This window comes from Dermacentor silvarum, chromosome 5, assembly GCF_013339745.2.
Source record: "Dermacentor silvarum isolate Dsil-2018 chromosome 5, BIME_Dsil_1.4, whole genome shotgun sequence".
Lineage (NCBI taxonomy): Eukaryota > Metazoa > Arthropoda > Arachnida > Ixodida > Ixodidae > Dermacentor > Dermacentor silvarum.
Window position 1 is genome coordinate 92157101 of NC_051158.1, and position 18706 is coordinate 92175806.

The following is an 18706-nucleotide window of genomic DNA, read 5'->3' on the forward strand; positions in this document are numbered from 1 at the left end:
TGACGTCGTTATAGTAGGAAGTCGGCGACATCTGTAGCGCAGCTGGTTGGCATCGCTCGTGTAATGGCATATCTCGTGGCATAATCTGTTGCTACAGCAATCCATTTGTTTCCTTTCATAGAAATAGGAAAGGGGCCAAGGAGGTCGAGGCCCACACAGAAAAAGGGCTCTGTAGGGATAGCAATTGGTTGAAGCAAACCAGCAGGAGGCATAGCAGGCGTCTTGCGGCGCTGACACAGGTCGCAAGAAGTGACATAACGGCGCACAGAGCGATAAATGCCGGGCCAGAAGAAGCGGCGCCGCAGGCGGTCGTAAGTACGAGTGATGCCCAGATGTCCAGTAGTAGGAGCGTCGTGAAGTTGCTGGAGCACGGCCAGTCGAAGGTGCTTTGGAATGACTAGGAGGAGCTCCGGGCCATCAGGACGAACACTACGACGGTATAAAGTTCCATCGCGCAATGTGAACATTCGCAGAGACGGGTCATTAGGCGAGGAGCTTAGGCGTTCCATAAGTGTTCGAAGAACAGGATCTTGGCGTTGCTCGTCGCCAATATGGAGAAAGCCGGAGAGGGACAGAATACGGATGTCCGAGTCTGCATCGGTATCGTCCAGTTGATCCATGGGATTGCGGGACAGGCAGTCAGCGTCTTTATGCAGGCGCCCTGACTTATACATAATAGAAAATGTATATTCTTGTAGACGCAATGCCCAACGTGCAAGTCGTCCAGTTGGGTCCTTCAAAGAGGAGAGCCAGCAGAGGGCGTGATGATCGGTTACGACGCAGAAGCTCTGACCGAAAAGGCACAGCCGAAATTTCGCGACCGCCCATACGAGCGCGAGGCATTCCCTCTCAGTGATGGAGTAATTTCGCTCGGGCTTGGAAAGAAGGCGGCTGGCGTAAGCGATGACACGGTCGTGGCCCTGTTGACGTTGAGCGAGGACAGCGCCGATGCCATAACCACTCGCGTCAGTTCGTACTTCAGTAGGCGCAGAAGGGTCAAAGTGTGTGAGAATCGGGGAGGTGGTAAGCCGCTCGATCAGGGTAGAGAAGGCTTGCTCCTGCAGTGGTCCCCAAGAGAAAGAGGCATCTTTCTTAAGAAGGTCAGTGAGAGGGCGAGCGATGTCGGGAAATTGCTTCACAAATCGCCGGAAATAAGAGCATAAGCCCAGAAAACTACGGACATCGTTTGTTGAACAAGGTACAGGAAAATGGCGCATGGCATGGACTTTCTGTGGATCAGGTTGGATTCCGGCGGCGTTTACGAGATGGCCGAGCATGGTAATTTCACGGCGACCAAAATGGCACTTGGAGGAGTTTAGCTGAAGGCCAGCCCTGCGAAACACGGAGAGTATGGTTGTGAGGCGCCTCAGGTGGCTCTCAAAGTTCGACGAAAACACAATCACATCGTCGAGGTAACAGAGGCATGTAGACCACTTCAAGCCGCGCAGCAGAGAGTCCATCATGCGCTCGAATGTAGCTGGCGCATTGCATAATCCAAAGGGCATGACTTTAAATTGGTACAGACCGTCCGGTGTGACGAAGGCGGTTTTCTCACGGTCCATCTCGTCGACGTTAATCTGCCAATAGCCAGAGCGGAGGTCAATTGATGAAAAGTATTGGGATCCGTGAAGGCAGTCAAGAGCGTCATCAATGCGAGGCAGGGGGTAAACGTCCTTCTTTGTTATCTTGTTGAGGTGACGGAAGTCAACGCAGAAGCGCCACGAGTTGTATTTTTTCTTTACTAAGACAACCGGTGATGCCCACGGGCTACTGGAAGGTTCAATGATGTCCTTGTCCATCATCTTGTCGACCTCTTTCTGAATTATGGCCCTTTCTGTTGCGGAGACACGATATGGCCGCCTATGAATGGGGCTGGCGTCACCGGTGTTGATGCGATGCGTGACAACAGATGTCTGACCAAGTGGACGGTCATCCAAATCAAAGATATCCCGATAAGATGACAGGAGGTGACGAAGAGCTGTTGTGTGCTCGGAAGGAAGGTCAGGGGCAATCATCTTACAAACATCGTCCTCAAGCGTCGAGCACGAAGGAATTGGTGACAAAGGTGCGTTGGTACTCGGGAAGGATTCGGAGGCCAAAGAAGAAATCTCAAATTCTTCCAAAAGAGTGATAAGTGCGACGGCAATACCGTGTGGCAGCACATGTCTCGAAAATCCAAAATTGAGGATGGGCACCCGAGCGCAGTTTTCAAGGATCCGGATTAAGGTGCTCGGTAGGGCAATATTTCGTGACAAAACCACGTCAGTAAGCGGGGACACGACGTACTCGCCATCAGGTACGGGAGGACAGGGCGTCAGGAGGACATTGGTAGCTGCCTGTGGAGACAGCCTTGCGAACTCAGCAGAACATAAGCGGGGTGAAGCACAAGTTGTGTCTGCGTCGGCAGGAAGCGGCAGATCCAGCTGTACAACACCTGCGGAGCAGTCAATTTGGGCAGAGTGTTTCGAAAGGAAGTCGAGGCCGAGAATTAGGTCGTGTGGACAGTGCTCAAGGATGATAAATAAAACAACGCTATAATGGCCCGCAATGGTCACACGTGCTGTGCACATTCCAAGAACAGGTGAAGTACTCCCATCGGCGACTCGCACAGTGCACGGTACGGCGGGCGTCAGAACCTTTTTGAGCCTTTGGCGGAGAGCAGCGCTCATAACTGAAAGCTGCGCTCCTGTGTCAACGAGAGATGTAACAGGAACACCATCAACTTCAATGTCCAGTAGGTTTCCACGTGTAGGCAGGGTCAACAGAGGATTTGTGGGCCGGGTCGGAGTTGCAGCTTCACCTCCGGGAGCTGCACTGCCTAGTTTCCCGAAGGGAAGCGACCGGTTGCAGATGGGGACGAAGAGCGGTGAACGAGAGGCGAACGGGACCGACGGCCTTGCGGAGACAGGGAGCGGCTGGATCTTGGTGGAGCACTGTCGGCGTTGATGTTCCTAGGCGGCGTGTAGGGCGAGAAAGTGCGATTGTCTTGGACTTGGCGGTAGTGACTCGGAGACGACCACCGAGGAGACGACGACCAGCGGTCACGGCAATGACGGGCGATGTGTCCAATCCCGGAACAATTAAAACAGATGGGTCTGTCATCCGCTGTGCGCCAGTCAGCGGGGTTGCGGCGGAGTGGCGGAAAGCTTTGTGTCTGGGAGCGAGCGGCCAGAGAAATCTGGTAGGATGTTCGTATGGCAGACCGAGCAGAGAGATGGAATGCCCAAACTCGCTATTTCCTCCCGAATGACCACTTGTATAAGCGAGATAGCGGGCACACTTTCCCGACAGTCGGAACGAATTGCAGCCGGAGCCATGGCCTCAAGCTCACTGCGAACGATACGCGTTATATCTTCTGATCCTGTCGGCTGAATGAACCGCGGCGAGTCTTCGCACGAAGATGTCGCGGCGGTATTGGGCAGTCTGTCGAAATGTTGAGGGACGCGGCGGCCTTTCGCTTGTTCGAAGCGCCGGCACTCCTTTATTATTGCATCCACAGTGGCACAATCCTTACACATCAGGAGATTGAAGGCGTCGTCTGCAATACCTTTTAGTATGTGACCAATCTTGTCCGCCTCGGTCATGGTATTATCAGCCTTGCGGCAGAGAGCCAGCACATCCTGTATGTACACGACATAGGATTCTGTGGACGTCTGAGCGCGGCATGCAAGTTCTTTTTTTGCTGCCAACTGACGACCGACAGGTCTGCCAAACAGGTCTCGCATTTTTTCTTTGCAGACATCCCAGCTTGTTAGGTCAGCTTCATGCGTATCGTACCTTTGCTTCGCAGTTCCTTTCAGATAAAACATGAGGTTTGCTAGCATCATTGTTGGATCCCACCTGTTGTTGTCGCACACTCGTTCGTACATCGCAAGCCAGTCCTCGACGTCGGCATTGTCCGTGCCACAAAATGTCCCCAGGTCCCGCAGATGAGTGAGGATGACCGTTGGCGTGGACTGCTGAGGCGTTGCCGGTTGTGTCGGTTGATCTGCCATTGTGGCGGCAGGTAGATGACGTCCACTGCGAAGTTCCGCGATTGTACCCAGCACCTCCACCAAAATGTTGCAGGAAGAAAGCAGGCCCACGAGTGTAGAAGAATGTATATTTACAAGCGAGGAAATATGGCGTTCAGGCAACGGCCAGAGTCTTCGTCTTCCTCTCGTTCGCGTCACCTTCTTCTTTCCCTTCACCGTAACAATATGAGGCATTACTTGCGGCAACTTTCCAAATGGTTGGTTGTTCAGATCTGTATCTCCGCAATCAGCTCGCATGTGAAGAAGCGCTCTGACAATACCAGTATTTTCTGCGGGGACTTTGCTTAAATCCATAGGACCACTGTCCCTATGGCCACAGAGAGCCATACCTTGTCGCCCGCAAAAAAGAACTGTCGCATTAATACGCTGTTCACTTTCTTCTGTTTTCTCTTATTTTACTTTGGCTGCCCTGGTCCAACTGATCGATCACATTGGACGCGCTTCCTGAAAATGTTTGTAGAAAATTATCAGTTGACAGTCGCAGCAATATTTAGTATTTTCGTGTGTGTGCAAGATTTAGAGCACGTGCTTCCATTTCTGGAACGGCTTGGACACGAGGGCTCCAGTGCACGCATGTTGGCCCAAGTTTATAAGAACATCAAACCCATAAAGTTCCGGAATTGAAAATCTAAAGCACGCCTTTGGAAACGTCCGTGCACCTTTCGCGTCAAAAAAGTTTATGAGAACGTTATACCCATAAAGTTTCATAATTGAAATCCATGCCGCCGCGAGATGCCCCTAAGCGCCCGCTCGCCAACTAAACGCCCTCGAAACTTTGTGCTCGGATGGAGCTCCTTGCGCTATGACTCCAGGTGCATGGGTGATGCCACGAAATCAAGCCTGCTCGAGTTCGCAATGTTCGCACCAAAAGGTGTTTTAGAGCGTGAACGAACATTGTAGACAAAATCCATAATGATTCCCGGCGCCAGTGGTTGTTTTGGTCGGCAGTGCATGACAGCACGAAAAAAATTCGGGGGGGGGGGGGGGGGAGGGGAAGGCCTGAAGCCCGGTTATTAGTATTAGCAGAAAAGGAAGCAGCATGGTAGCTTACAGCGTCATTGAAGCTGATAACACTTGCTCCACGGAGCCTTGCTTTGATGAAGGGAAGCAGGTGGCCAGAGTGCGTTTTATTGCGGGGTTCACGATGAACTTCCAGTAACGGATGTGATGTTCGGCGCCAACGAGAATAATATGTTTTCTTGACAGGCCTGGTGCTGCCATCTAGGTGTGGTGAAGCGAAGTACTGCTTCCTGACATTAACGAGCGCCAACAGGCAGCGCTTCGGTAGTCACAGCGCAGCGGAGGCTGCCATGCGGTTTTGGGGGTGTTGGCACTTTCCGCACATGGTTTGTCTTTTGCGTCGGGTTAGGCTGTGGCACCTCGTCGCCTATGGAGAGCAGCTGCAACATGCGACAGCCTCACTGATGGTGGGAGGGGAGAAGAGACGGGGGGCGGTCGGAACAGCTTTGAGTGTGGGGGCATGCCCCCACTGGTTTAGAACCTGTGGGGGCGACTGCCCCCACTGTCGCCCCCCCCTCGGTTCCGGAGCCCCTGGGCACACGGAAGCAACTCAGCAGTATAAAATTACAACAGAACTCATCTTGCAGTGACTGTCGATGGTAATGCGATCAGCATTCGAGCAATGTATCGACACACCGTATTTCCGAACTCACGCTTTCTTTAACATCTGTAGCGGTCATTCTACAACTTCCCTTGCTTCGGCTGTATGTAGCGGAAGAAATGGAGCTGGGCAGGCCATGTAATGCGTAGGATGGATAACCGGTGGACCATTAGGGTTACAGAATGGATACCAAGAGAAGGGAAGTGCAGTGGAGGTCGGCAGAAAACCAGACGGGATGAGGAAGTTAGGAAATTTGCAGGCGCAAGTTGGAATACGCTATCACAAGACAGGGGTAATTGGAGATCACAGGGAGAGGCCTTCGTCTTGCGGTGGACATAAAATATAGGCTGATGATGATGATGATGATGTCAGATTTACTTAGCAATTATGTGTAGTCAGTACTTGAGCTTTTTTGACTGAGGTGACGTACTGCTGTTACCGATAACTGGCTTTTTGTTTGCTAGGTGGTGATTGCAGGACCCCGGGACGATCCTGGCACAAAGGAATTGCTGTCCTGCCTGCGGCAACACTTCTTGCCCTTCGTCACCATCATTCTGGCCGACCAGGATCCAAACAACCCACTGCGCAAGCGGCTGAAGAACTTCGACAGCTACACCTGCGTCGACGGCAAGCCCGCTGCGTATGTCTGCCAGGACTTCAAGTGTTCCAAGCCAGTCACGACCGCAGCCGAGCTCGAGGCACTTTTAACTGCCAAGGAGATATAGTGCCCCGAGGATGTGGCATTGCAGTGTTTTGGGCATGTTCTTATAGGGGACACAGCAGAACAGTAGCACAGACTTGTGTAGGTCGAGAAACAGTGCTTACGTGTATAGTTTGTTCCATGTTTTTTGACTTCACCTGCTAGTGCTTTTGTTTTTGATGCATCCTAAGATGTTGGTTGTTGAAGCGGTTGTTATGTCGTCATAGCACGTTTTGGTGGCCCAGCTTTTTTGGGCACTTGTTGCAGTGTTGCGCACAGAAGTGTCGTTGGCACTGGGAATTGAAGAATAAAGGTTCAGCTTTGTTTCCCACTTGTTCTCTTATTCAGTGTTGTCAGCCACTGCTTGAATGACTTCTGGTGTTCTTATACGAAAAGTTTACAGTCGAACCTTGTTATAACAAATTTGCATCCAACACGGACATATCTTCGTTACAAGTTTCGTTGCATGCTGAATCGTGGAGAATTTTTTTGAATTTTGAATTTGCTTTGTTATATGATCAAGGTTTGGTTTGCTTACACCATGTTGAATTTTGTAGCCCATGGTGAATCTAGTGTGCCTTGTCGTCTGTACACCGAACGGTAAAGCAGACGTTTTGAATCTGCTATAGCATCATGTGTGTGTTATGCAGCAGGATCACTTTTTCCAGGTGTGCAAGTGTATGCTTGTAAATTGCAAAGCATGGTACCATTCTGGAGTGAGACTGAATTTATAATGTGAAAAACAGTGCAAGAAACGCAGACATGAATAGAGAACGACGAACAGAGCACCAGTGCTTACTGTTTTCTCATTTTCGTCCATGTTTTTTTCACATTATGTAATTGCATAACTAGTCCCTCTCTCAGTTATGATGGAGTCCTGAAGCCTGATGACTGCATTGATGTTTATGAAACTGTCATTACTTCAACTCTACTTTTACTGCAGAAGGCACTCATAATTTTCTGTCTTTAAACTTGATACCCGAAACTTTAAGCCCTGTTCTTGCTGTTACAAAAATAGTGACCATGCTTTCTGGAACTGAAATTGTATGTGCAGCTAGCTCTTCCCACGCATGAATTGTTTTTGACTGAAACGGTTGCTAGTGTCACTAGGGTTCTACAGTAGTATTGACATTGTAATTTAGGCCAAGAGTTGACAAGAGTGCTGGAGAATCTTATGCATATGCACTGTTGAGACAATGGCCTAACGCTAATTTTGTACTGCAGTTAGTCACGTCGCATTTTGCCACTAGTGTCCCGATTTCCTGGCTGAAGTGTTTGCAGTGCTTTTATGTTCTTGAGTTATGATATGTGCATACCGGTGACTATATAACTTCCACAATGTCAACAACTAGTGTTGTTTGCAATATGTTATAAACGAGTTATCAGTGCAAGGGTCTGTAGATTGCCGGTGCTATGCACTGCCGTGTATCTGCGAGTCAGAAATGTGAAGTGCCATATATTACGTCAAATGGTTGAAGCGATGGTTTGTTGGAATGGGTACAGGCCACAAATGTTGCAAGCGCACACACCTTCTCGTAAACGGATGTGACAGTCATTTAATCGTGCAATAAAGCTCTGAACCTTTTTAAGCGAAGCTTTATTGGCTCACAAGTTTCGGCGGTGGTGGTGGTGGTGTCACGCTGAAAAGTGGGCCGATCTTGGTGATAGTGCAGAAAGGGTCCAAGCTCAATGGCACATACCCCTGCGAGCTCGGGGACCTGTAACGCGCCCTTGAACTACCCTTGTCACATGTGGGACCCAAAGAGACAAAATCACCAGCCCTTCCCTAGCTGTCGAGAAAATGGGGGTAAGCGAAGCTTGTCATCCGGTTCTAGCGTGAGGGCTTCCGAAGGCCATGCGAAAACGCCCGTGTGCTTGCGTTGTAGAGCACGTTAAAGAATGCCAGGTGGTCAAAATTCATCCGGAGCCCTCCACTACGGTGTGCCTCGTAATCATAACTGGTTTTGGCATGTAAAACCTCAGAAAGAAGAAGACAAAACGTCAGCGAAGAGCTGCGACCCCGAGTTGCGGGAGCGCGATGTTGAGGCCAAACGTCAGCGAAGAGCCGCCGACCCCGAGTTTAAGGTAAACGAAGCGGAACACCTGCGACAGTGTTGTTTTGCTACAAGCTTCGCTTACACCCATTTTCTCGACAGGGGAAGAGCTCTGAATTTCAAGCAAAGCTTGTATTGCCTCACAAGTGTTGGCAGTGGTGGTGGTGTCACTGCCAGAACCCTATCGAAAAACTAACGTCTCGTTCACTTCGTATATGCCAAAATCGGCATGGAAGGGTACACATGACTGATAGGTCATATGACATCAATAACATCAGATGCTCGTCAGTTACGTCACGATTAACGATAATAAAATGACGTTTGGCAGGTATCAGCCAGGGATATGTGGGTATGAGCCAGGGACAAGAATGAAAGAAAGGAAGGAAGACAGAAAGATATACAGAAAAAATCACCAGCCCTTCCCCTGTTGAGAAAATGGGGGTAAGCCAAGCTTGTCGTGTGTGTATCTGACCTTCGTCAGGGTAACATATAGTTAACAACATGTCACGGTAATAAAGCACAAACGTTTAATAAATGTATACATCGAGGGAAGGAAATGTTGCACGAAAGGGAAACAAAAGTAGAATGAAAGGGAAGGGAAAGTACTAGTAGGTCAGATAGATACACGACCATTTTCTCGACAGGGGAAGGGCTGGTTATTTTTTTCTCTGCAATGCAGTCTGTGCTCGTATACTTTGAAATGGATAACTGGGACGCTTTCGCAAACATGGCACTCAAGGCAGCTAGTTAAGTATTGCGCGCGTCTGCTTTACGGCGAGAAACGCCTCCAGAAGCGCGAAGGTTAACTTCACTGCACTGCAAGTATATTTAGCTAAGTCCACCTACAACAAATCTGCACACTGAGTTATCATGGTAAGTATGATGGAAGCATCAAACCAAACATTGCTGTCGCGTGCAGGCAATATGTCGTCGGTGTCGCAAGGGCTCCGAATCTGTGGAACTTGTCATATCGAGGCAGTAGCGCACCCAGGATCTCTGCCAGGGGGGGGTGATAGTTTGCCTTAAGCCCGTTTCACATGGTGCGATTTTGTCTGTGAACTCGCAGCTGCGGGGAATAGGCCGCCGGACCCTTCGTGCATGCGATTTTTCGATGTTTGGTGTGCTGAACTTCTCTGCGAAAACGCAGATGCACTGGTAGCCACTGTAGCGGTGAAAACAGACGACCAATAGGAGGCGGTTTCATCGCCAGTCAGAATGCTTAACGAGTATGCAAAAAACGCAGCTGCCGTAGATCCATGTGAAACGTGATTGCGAATTTTGCATCTCCAGAAATCGTAGCTGTGAAAAACGACACTGCAAAATCGCACCATGTGAATTAAACGGGCTTTAGTTTGCCGATGCTATCTAAACGGCACTTATTTCAATTTCTTCACGGAAATTGTCAAAAAATGCGCTTTTTGCGAGTGTGCAGACGATTGCGTGTGTTAGTTGCAGTACTCAAAGGCGTAAGGAAAGAAAAGTGGTTAAACAAATAGGGGGGTAACTCGGCCTCGGGGGGGGGGGGGGCGTTACAACCCCCCCCCCCCCCCGGTCGGTGCACCACTGATTCGAGGATACTGATCTACGACGCATTCGTATACGTGTATTGAACAAACTCCATCGCGGGACCAAAATATTGTAGGAAAGTTAAGCAACCTTGGGCCGTATTCTGAAACGTTCGCCTTGGCGAAATTTCTTTTTTCGCTTTCAGGCGTGCGCTGATTGGCTGTTTTAGCAAAATTGGATGAGCTGATTCGGTGGTTGAGCCCGACGTCATTCAATCTTGTTCAACCAGCCAATCAGCGCGCACACTGATTTCGCCTCGGCGGAACGTTTCAGAATACGGCCCAAGGAACCATTCACACTAGCGATTAGACGATATCCCGCGACCGATTTCGAGTGGCGACCAGAAAGGTACTCAAGACTAGTACACTCTATCAAGACGAACGATGTTCACACTGACAAATGCGACCGATGAGTCGCTAAACCGAAACTTCTCGCAATATGCCGTTCACATCTGCTTGCAATAAGCGTCAGCGTGAACGGACAACCTCCTTTAGAAAGGCGTTGGTACGGACGTCACAGAACACCGATACCGGACGTCCTGTTCCTTCGGATCTGATTGGTTCAGCTGTTCTGCGACTGCCGTCGCGCGACTCAAATCGAGCAGCGAGCGACTAGCCCGAAACGGTCGCCTTTCGAGAAAAGCGACCATTTGCGACTACTTGTGATCGTGCTTGCGACTGGTCGCTTTACCTCGCCTAGTTGCAAGTGTGAATGGGCCCTAGGCGGCTTGCATCGAAGGAATCGCGTCGCTAGTTTTGCCGCGCGCAAAGCCGGGAACGCATTTTGTCAAAAATCTTACGCGTTCAAAAGCGTTGTTTGGAAACAACGCTGCGTGCAAGGACCATTAGACAAGTTTTATCGAACGTAATAAGACAAACTCCGCTCTCAGAAATGTCGAAGCTGAAAGGACGCAGAAACCTGCCAGCATTTCCTGCAAGGTGAAGATAATTTAACGGTCGCACAGTCCTTTGAGCAATGATGGATCCCAGTTTATAACGGCTTTTAGAAAGGCGGTCAGCATCTCCCCAGTGGCGCAATTGGTTAGCGCACGGTACTTATAAGACAGTACTTGTGAGTTATGCCGGGGTTGTGAGTTCGAGCCTCACCTGGGGAATGTTTTTTTTTTTCATCAATTCAAAAGCATTCTTTTATTTTCTAAATTCAGAAACAGCACCTTCTACCTCACATATTGCCAGATTGGTTCTAACTTTTTGCCAGAAAATTCAAATCGTCTCGCTGTAACACAATCCGCGCATTTCATCATTGTATGATCGTTTCCATTGGTAAAGCTGCGCGGAAACGCTCTTCTATTACTTAATTTCCACGATTAGGAGTCGTTCTCACTTCACTGTGTCCAGTCTTGGTTAATTCTCAGAAAACAACGCTCCGCAATTTCAAACCTGCGCAGACAATTAAATAAAGCAAATATTAAGAAGCTCTGGACGCGTAAGAAATGTGCGCGCTCCGAAAGATTTACGCGTGACTTGCGTTATTACGACTATCACACGGTATACATGATGCGAATGTAACCATTACGATGGCACAAAAGCATGTACGTATGAGTAGCGATTCCAGTTTCCGCGCATGCATTCAATCGCGGTCAACGCGTTTGCGGTAGATGGCTATTGTATAGCGGAAGACACGGTACTCTCTTTGAGTGACGTCACGCTTCCCAGCAGGCTCTGCGCACTCACACGCTCGCGTTGTCCACAGCCTAAGCCTATCCAATCTGATCCGAGCCAAAGAGCGCAATCCGAACGAAAGTTGGCCATCATGGCGGAAATCATAGCCCAATCCGTATCTGAAGACTACTCAAGCCACCAGGCGCTGGTCGCACACGACGGCGAAGTTGAGGTGCCGACGGTCTACGAGATACGTTTCGCCGACGACCCGACCGAAAGCACACTACAGAGGAAATGTAAGTAGCGAGCCCTCCGGTCCGAGCCCGTCCTCGACCGTTTGGCGCCATTTGCAAGGGCTCGCCTTCCTCCCATTTTTAGCTACGTGCAACCGACAGGGCAACTTTCGGGGGGAAAAAAAAGTCGCTTTGCATGTGGCTTGCGAGCTTTGCGAGCGTCTCGCCTTGCTTAGGTAGCGGCTTAGACGGCTGCGGATCCGAGCGCACGAAATTTGATTCTTGCGTTCGAAACCGAACGTGCTCGACAACTCGTGACGTCGCTGTGTGCGTCTGTCTCTCTCTTCAGGGTCGCCCGCCGTCACCGAACAGTTCATCCTACTTCGGCACGAGAAGCGACGCTTCTTCAATGGCAAACGAAACACCACCAAGGCGTTGTACCAGTAGGTCGCTGTTGTGATTCTTTTTACCCCCTCTTGTTCGTTCGTCCCCTTTTCGCAGCGCGTGACATTGGTGCGCTGGCCTGTTTGCGCCTTTCGATGAACCGCGGTGCTTGTTCCGCAGGCAAATCCTGGATGAAATCGGCCTCGGAGGCGTCGTGTCGGCCGACCAGGCGCGCAAGAAGTGGAACAACCTCATGGCCAAGTACCGGGTTGAAAAGGCGGAGATTGTAAGTAGGGCGCCTTGCGTCGTCCTTTCAGAAACTAACCTTCTTCGCTTTCGCGTACAGACGCTGAAATTTCTTTGCGTCTGAATGGGCGTCGGTTCTTGATTCATCGTCACGTTTAAGGATGCTTTTTCGGGGATGCCCCTATAAAAGTAACATCCCCGAAAGTGATCACCCCATTACACGATTTTTCTTAAGAGTGTTCATAAGTGAAACGCATGGAGTCAACAATAATTTGTTTTGTGGCCACTGGAACTGGCCTGCCAGCGAAATAGCACGTGTCTTTGCAGAATAAAAGTTCGTAATTCATGTAAACATTTGAAAAGGTATTCCTTGTGGCTTCAAGTAAAAAAAAAAAATTCTTATGCATTTGTGTTGTACTCTCGTGGTGTGGTAAAGAGAGAAAGGATGCATAGAAAGGCTTGGAGATTAACCAGAGATAGTTCCGGTTGGCTTCCCTGCACGGGCTGGAGGTGAACAAAGGTGATTACGTGGTCCCTGTAGTCGCGTGTAGGCTATCCTGAGTTTGTGCACAGTTCATAAGGAAGATATGCTCCTGCAACCAACATTGGCTTTCTTTTAAATTCAAGTGTACTTGTTCAGCAATCCTTTGGGACTTCACAAGCTGTCAAAAGAACCTGATGCACCTGCATGTCTATTTGATCTTTCCTCACAATGCAGGCAATGTGACGTCCCACAACAATGATTGTCATCTGCCTTGTTAGCGCTTCCTTTCTTTAAAACTATGTGCATTCTGCTGACCTTTCAAAAACGCTGTCATGTTGACATGCGTACGCCGTTTGTGACCTGAAAGTATAGGGCACACAGCGTTAAAGGAAAGGCTGTAAAGATTGATTATGATTAATTTTTTGGAGACATGATACGTGCTAAAAACAGCAAATGCAGACTGATTATTTAGATGCAAGAATACTTTGGGGTGTGCATCTTTCTTTGTCTGTATTTGCTTTCTGTGCTGTTTACCTTCACGAACCATTCTTGCTTCTTTAATGGTTGAGAGCCACAGGGGAACCATATGCATCTTCTGGTCTGCATAAAGAAAAATTAAACTAACTGGACTTGCCATTCATGCAAAATGAATAGAAGTGGTCTGGTGTGCTGGGCTTTCTGTATGCAAAATGTTCAAGTAATAATCAGACAGTCAGCTTATATAAATACCAAACTACATTTAAGGGCTGCGGGGATGTTCACATTTTGCTGCCGATTCCATGCTCAGTGAACTTTTCGCTATGGGTGTACAAAGTTTGTGTCAACATTATTTCGACCCATAGTGTCTGCTTCCTGTTGTCTAGAGTCATTATATGCTGACATTCTCTCTGGCATTTCATTATGGGCGGTGCGGGGTGGAACAGACGAAAGAAAACAAGCCAAAGAGAAATTGCTGAACCATGTTTCGTAGCCCCTCCGACACTGTGTGCACAATTGTGTGTTCCCAGCATGTACTATCAGCGTCAAATGAAACTTGAACAGCGGAGCGCGTGGCCCAAGCATAAGTGAAGGTATAGTGCGCGCCGTCCAGTCATCACCATTTGACAGGCGCGCACATCCGGTTCGGCCACACTGCGCTCGTTTGTTCGAAAGTCAAAGGGCCAAATGCATTCAGCATGCCCACGCCGGGCGCCGCGCGGCTGCCAGCGATACCGAGGTGTGCAAGTTTGCCGATCGAAAGAATGAATGTAGCGCAGAAGCCGGCAAACCACATGCTCGAATCTAATGCTGATGGTGCAATTTGTACCGCCGTTCGCGTTCCATTTGATGCCGATAGCACTTATGCTTTCGGCGAACTGTGCGAAAATACTCGCCGTAAACTGCAGTATTTTAGCTTCTGTTTTCTTTTTTTTTTTTTTTCCTTTGAAATATAGGAACCAGAACAAAAGTGAAGATATCTCACTATAGGGGTGGGAGCTGCCAGTGCGGTCAAACTGGATGTGCGCGCCTGTCAATGGCGATGAATGGACGGCACGCACTATACCTTCACTTATGCTTGCGCCACGCGCTCCGCTGTTCAAGTTTCATTTGACGCTGATAGTACATCAAAAGCACTGATGAAAATAATGACATTTGAAATGTGTCGCATACATTTTGAAACATTTCCGATTGAATCTGTGCTGCAACTTTCAATAATATATGTAAGTGTTTCTGTAAACAAGTTGGAAGTTAGAAGCTTGGGTGCTTGCTCTCAGTTTCAGCATGTCATCATGTAGCTAGTTTGCCTCTTTCATTCTCTTTTTCATTATGTTTTGCATCAGGCATATTTTTGAAGTGGCTGGATAGGCTGCATTCCAAGTATGCTAGACAAGAAATATCTAATGTTCTCATGTCTGATGTTCCTGTAGAGAGTTCTCGCTTGCAGTCCGCATTTCGTAAGCACGACAAAAATTTGCTGAGGAATTGTAAGTTGAATTTCGCAATCTGTTCTGGAGCTGTTCATGTTTCATAATTCTGACGATGCAAGTAATGTGGTGAAACAAATTTTATTGGCAGACAGACCTAATTCGCATTTGAAGAGGATATGGCAAGAACTTTTACCAGTTCAAAAGCTGTCCATCACAGTACATCACTCCACCTGTTTGTAAATGCAAGGTAGCGCTTGCCCCGTCACCTTTTTCAATCTCTCCTGAGGTTTGTGCCATCAGTAATGCACATCTACCGATGTAACCTGTTTGATTAAAGTAGTTTGTGGCCAGTTACACCCAGAGGATATTAAGGTAGCATTGTCTTGTGGTGTAAAGTTGTAGAGAACGGAGTCTGTGACCCACACATGTGTAGCGGTGGTGCAGATGATTACGTGTGTGCAGCATTGCCGTGCCTTCTCTTGGAGGTGAGATAACTTTGGCGCACTGGAGGGCAACTAGGTGGTCCGCAGTCTCTGGCTTGTTGCATTTCGGCTTGTGCTTCTCGACACACTGTAGTTAAGCGTGTGCAGCACGAGCCTCGAAGTGAAGGGTGCTGCCTTATCTGTTGTTGCGTAGTGGTTCTGTAGCGATGGCGCACTTAAAGTCGTGGTAAATCTCGAGTCTAGTAACGTGTGTGAAACCGTGTGTTGGCAGGAAAAGAAAGAGCGCGAGGGAGACCCTGTGCCCGAAGGCCTCATCTGGCCCTACTACAAGCTCATGGACACAGTCATGAAGGACATCGACGGCACCTTGTCTGTGCTGATGCCCTCGCCACAGCCACGCGTCCAGTTCCTCCAGCAGCGATACTCCATCCCCAGCATCCAGAGCACGGCAGACGGCGAGACCCTTGTCGAAACAGGTGCGATTCGGTCACGCATTCAAACCTCGCAGGGGCGGTGGTCTTGAGGAGGTTTTGCTGTTGTGGGATAGTTGGCGCACGAAGATGCCCCTGTAGCTAAGCTTAGGTGCACTGGAAAAGACCTCGGCTTGCTGAAGTTCGTTTGCAGCTCCATCAACCGCTGCGTCTCTCATAGTGAGGGCGCTGGGAGCAGAGGTAGAGCAGATGTCAATAGGAAGATTTAGGAATAGCATGCCCAAAGCCCTGCACTCTGCTTGCATTATTTTGTGCTCCTTTTGCATTCTTTTGCACGCTCTGCAGTTTGTGTCCCCTTACTTTGGGTGCAAAAAATGTAAAACTTCCTAATGAGTGACAGTGGCATCGAGGCATGTCAGACTAAAATTTCAGATGTCATGCTGGAAAGTTGTGTGATTTTATATGATCCCGCTATCATGCGATGCATCAAGTATAAGCTAGAGTGGTCGTTGTATCAACGCATGCCTGCAGGCGCATTGGATTTCACTCTCATTAATCTCCCATCTGGCCACATGTTGCTACGCATGCACCTGCTCACCACCAAAAAAAACAAAACAATAGAAGCTTAAGATTTACAGGCTGATCTTTCAGCCAGCTGTCAGTAACTCTTTCAGCAAAAGTACTTCAATCTCTTATCGGCTCTTGCGTGTGTTAGTGTTCCGTATGACATGCCATATCAGGAATACCTTGATACTAATGTTGGTGGTTAGTATATGTTCTTCCTTTGCCTGTATCTGTCTCATATGCTTGTTTGATTTTGAAGAAAAATCTCTCGTATCGCTTTTGGGACGTTAAACTTCATTAGTCAAGCAATCGCAGCAATTAGCTACATGAAGTCACCGCTAAATGAACTGCAGAGTACTGCGATTGAGGGGCCATGGCAATTCAAGTTTTCATCATGTAGCAGCGAGAAGAATGGACAGGACGTTCACAAGAGTCGGCATACCAGAGAGATCGACTTATCACAAAACATATCACTTTAAAAAGCACCCACAGGTGTGTTTGCAAGTCAGCTGTCCTATTTCTCTAACCAAGGATGAGTGTGTAAACCTACCTGAATCATATGTAACCACATGTATCTGATGTGTCGGTACTTTTGTAAGTTTTGTTTCTTTTCTGTCCGTTTTTGTTCTAGCGCAGACAAAGGTCAAAGTTATTGGTGACTTCGAGAGTGGTTGGCCTCACTAAGGCGGCTTTTTAAAAATGTTTCTTGCCATTGCATTTTGTGCTCCTAGCTGTAGTCAGCAGCTGTATGCAAGTCAAAACGTTGCAAGCAGTATTATACTCAAATCTGCTACACCTATTATTATCTGCTGTTACCAATAACGTATCTGCCATTCTCAAAAAAGAGCATTTTGTGTACCCTTCAGCGCTATCTCTAGGTAAATGGAACTCCTGATAAACAAAACTTATTTCTCTGGTCCCTTAAGCTTCTGTTTAAAGAAGTTCCACTGTAATTTATTGGCTTAAAGGGTAGTATTTTTTGCATCTTAAGGTTGGCAGGGCTGTTAATATGACTCCTGCTGTCGTGATAAGTTAATGGCTTCTAGGAGGCTACTTCAGCGCCGCTGTCGTTTTGCTTCTACAGAGGTCTATGAACCCGTGGAAGGAGGCGTGGCCCGAGCGCTGCAGTCGATGCCCACCCCACTCGCCTCCCACCTCAACTCGGCTGCGCGGCGGCGCATCCGCCGAGAGCTGACTTTCGAGGAGCGCCTCCTCAAGGCAGTCGAGGCAGGAAACGATACATTGGAGAAAGTGAGCCGCACAGTTGAGACTCAGGTGAGAAAATGCCCACCTTGTGTTGGACACTGTCGAGGAGTTTTGAATTAAAACAGGAGAGCTGGCACCCAAATCGGGGTGTCTACCAACCGGGAAAACCTGGAAATTTTGGGAAATTTGCATATGCCGACATACTCACTCATGAGCACAATGATGCATGCTTTCCCCACACTAATTTCTCAGGTGTGAGATGAAGCGTGTAGTGAGTGACAAAGGGTGTGAGTGAACGTGAGTGTGAAGGGGGTTGAGCACCGATGAGTGTATGCGAGTGTGAACAGGAGTGAGTGCCAGTCAAGGTGAGTACGAACGGAAGTCAGTGACGGTGATTTTGGATGGACGTGTGTATCAAAGTGAGCCATTGTCGGCGAGCGTGAATGCACAGTTGCGGACGAAAGTAATTGGGACACTGCAGCTGTGGTCAGACTGCGTCCCAGTGACCTCTGGCAGCCTGAAGGGGACGCAAGAAATTGGATTACTTTGGTGCACAAGCCAGTGGTCATAGAAGTCCAATTCAAATGGCTTCTAGCACTGTGAATTACAGCGAACACTGGGACAAGGACAAAGACCACCGCTGTGTCATGGAACTAGCCTGGTCTCAAACCATGGGAGCGGTCACAGCTCCCATGTTCCTATTGCTTTTATCCACACCTGTATGTGAGTATGTATGAGTGGATGTGAGTATGAGCGGGAGTGGGTGGGTGCCAGTAAGTGTGATTGGAAGTGATTAATGCAAGTGAGTGTGTGCAAGTAGGAATGTGAGCGAGTACGTAGCCTGTACAGATATTGGTGAGTGAATGGGTGTGGGTGTTGAGTGAGTGTTGGCTCATATTTCAGCACACGTTAGTCCATCTGCTTGTTGACTGAGTCCAGTTTTGCAACCTTTTCTTTTGCCCAGGGAAACGCCCTCTTGTCCGTTCTGCAGCGGCTGGCAGATGAAATTTGCAAGACGACGTAGTGCCCGCTTGGCCTGCTTTTGCGATCACCACCCTGTGCCACCGGCCAGCCGTCGAGGACAGCTGGTCTTTTCATTTTTGTCAAGGGGCATTAAACAGTGTTTGTTGTTTAGAGAAGTGCACCAGTCATTCTGCCTCCTTTCTATGCACACTTTTGAGAAAGATTTTGACTTGTTTGAGCATTAAAAG

At 48.6% G+C, this 18706-nt stretch overlaps 2 protein-coding genes and 1 non-coding gene across 4 annotated transcripts in view; all 3 read left to right on the forward strand.

The window, feature by feature from the left end:
• Positions 1–6684, forward strand: part of LOC119453593 (spermatogenesis-associated protein 20-like) — a 40477-nt gene extending 33793 nt beyond the window's left edge. For both annotated transcript variants that reach the window (XM_037715644.2, XM_037715646.2), the window contains exon 13: positions 6120–6684. In XM_037715644.2, the coding sequence (XP_037571572.1) occupies positions 6120–6380 (261 nt within the window). In that variant the 3' untranslated portion in view covers positions 6381–6684. The remainder of the gene's footprint in view (positions 1–6119) is intronic.
• A 4313-nt stretch (positions 6685–10997) lies between these two features.
• Trnai-uau (transfer RNA isoleucine (anticodon UAU)) lies at positions 10998–11089 on the forward strand. Its single transcript is given in 2 exon segments — positions 10998–11035; positions 11054–11089. It is a non-coding gene; the product is annotated as a tRNA-Ile (tRNA).
• Positions 11090–11677: 588 nt separating this feature from the next.
• LOC119453594 (uncharacterized) lies at positions 11678–18706 on the forward strand. The gene is made up of 6 exons (XM_037715647.2): positions 11678–11893; positions 12180–12273; positions 12395–12500; positions 15566–15770; positions 17374–17564; positions 18460–18706. The coding sequence occupies exons 1-6, from the start codon at positions 11749–11751 to the stop codon at positions 18517–18519; spliced, it is 801 nt and encodes a 266-aa protein (XP_037571575.1). The 5' UTR covers positions 11678–11748; the 3' UTR covers positions 18520–18706.

What these genes read in the sequence shown, in the direction of transcription:
- LOC119453594 (XM_037715647.2), top strand. Translation starts at nt 11,749, where the DNA reads ATGGCGGAAATCATAGCCCAATCCGTATCTGAAGACTACTCAAGCCAC. An exon ending in ACCACCAAGGCGTTGTACCA is followed by an intron (nt 12,274 to 12,394) that starts GTAGGTCGCTGT and finishes CTTGTTCCGCAG; the next exon opens with GCAAATCCTGGATGAAATCG. An exon ending in GGGTTGAAAAGGCGGAGATT is followed by an intron (nt 12,501 to 15,565) that starts GTAAGTAGGGCG and finishes GTGTGTTGGCAG; the next exon opens with GAAAAGAAAGAGCGCGAGGG.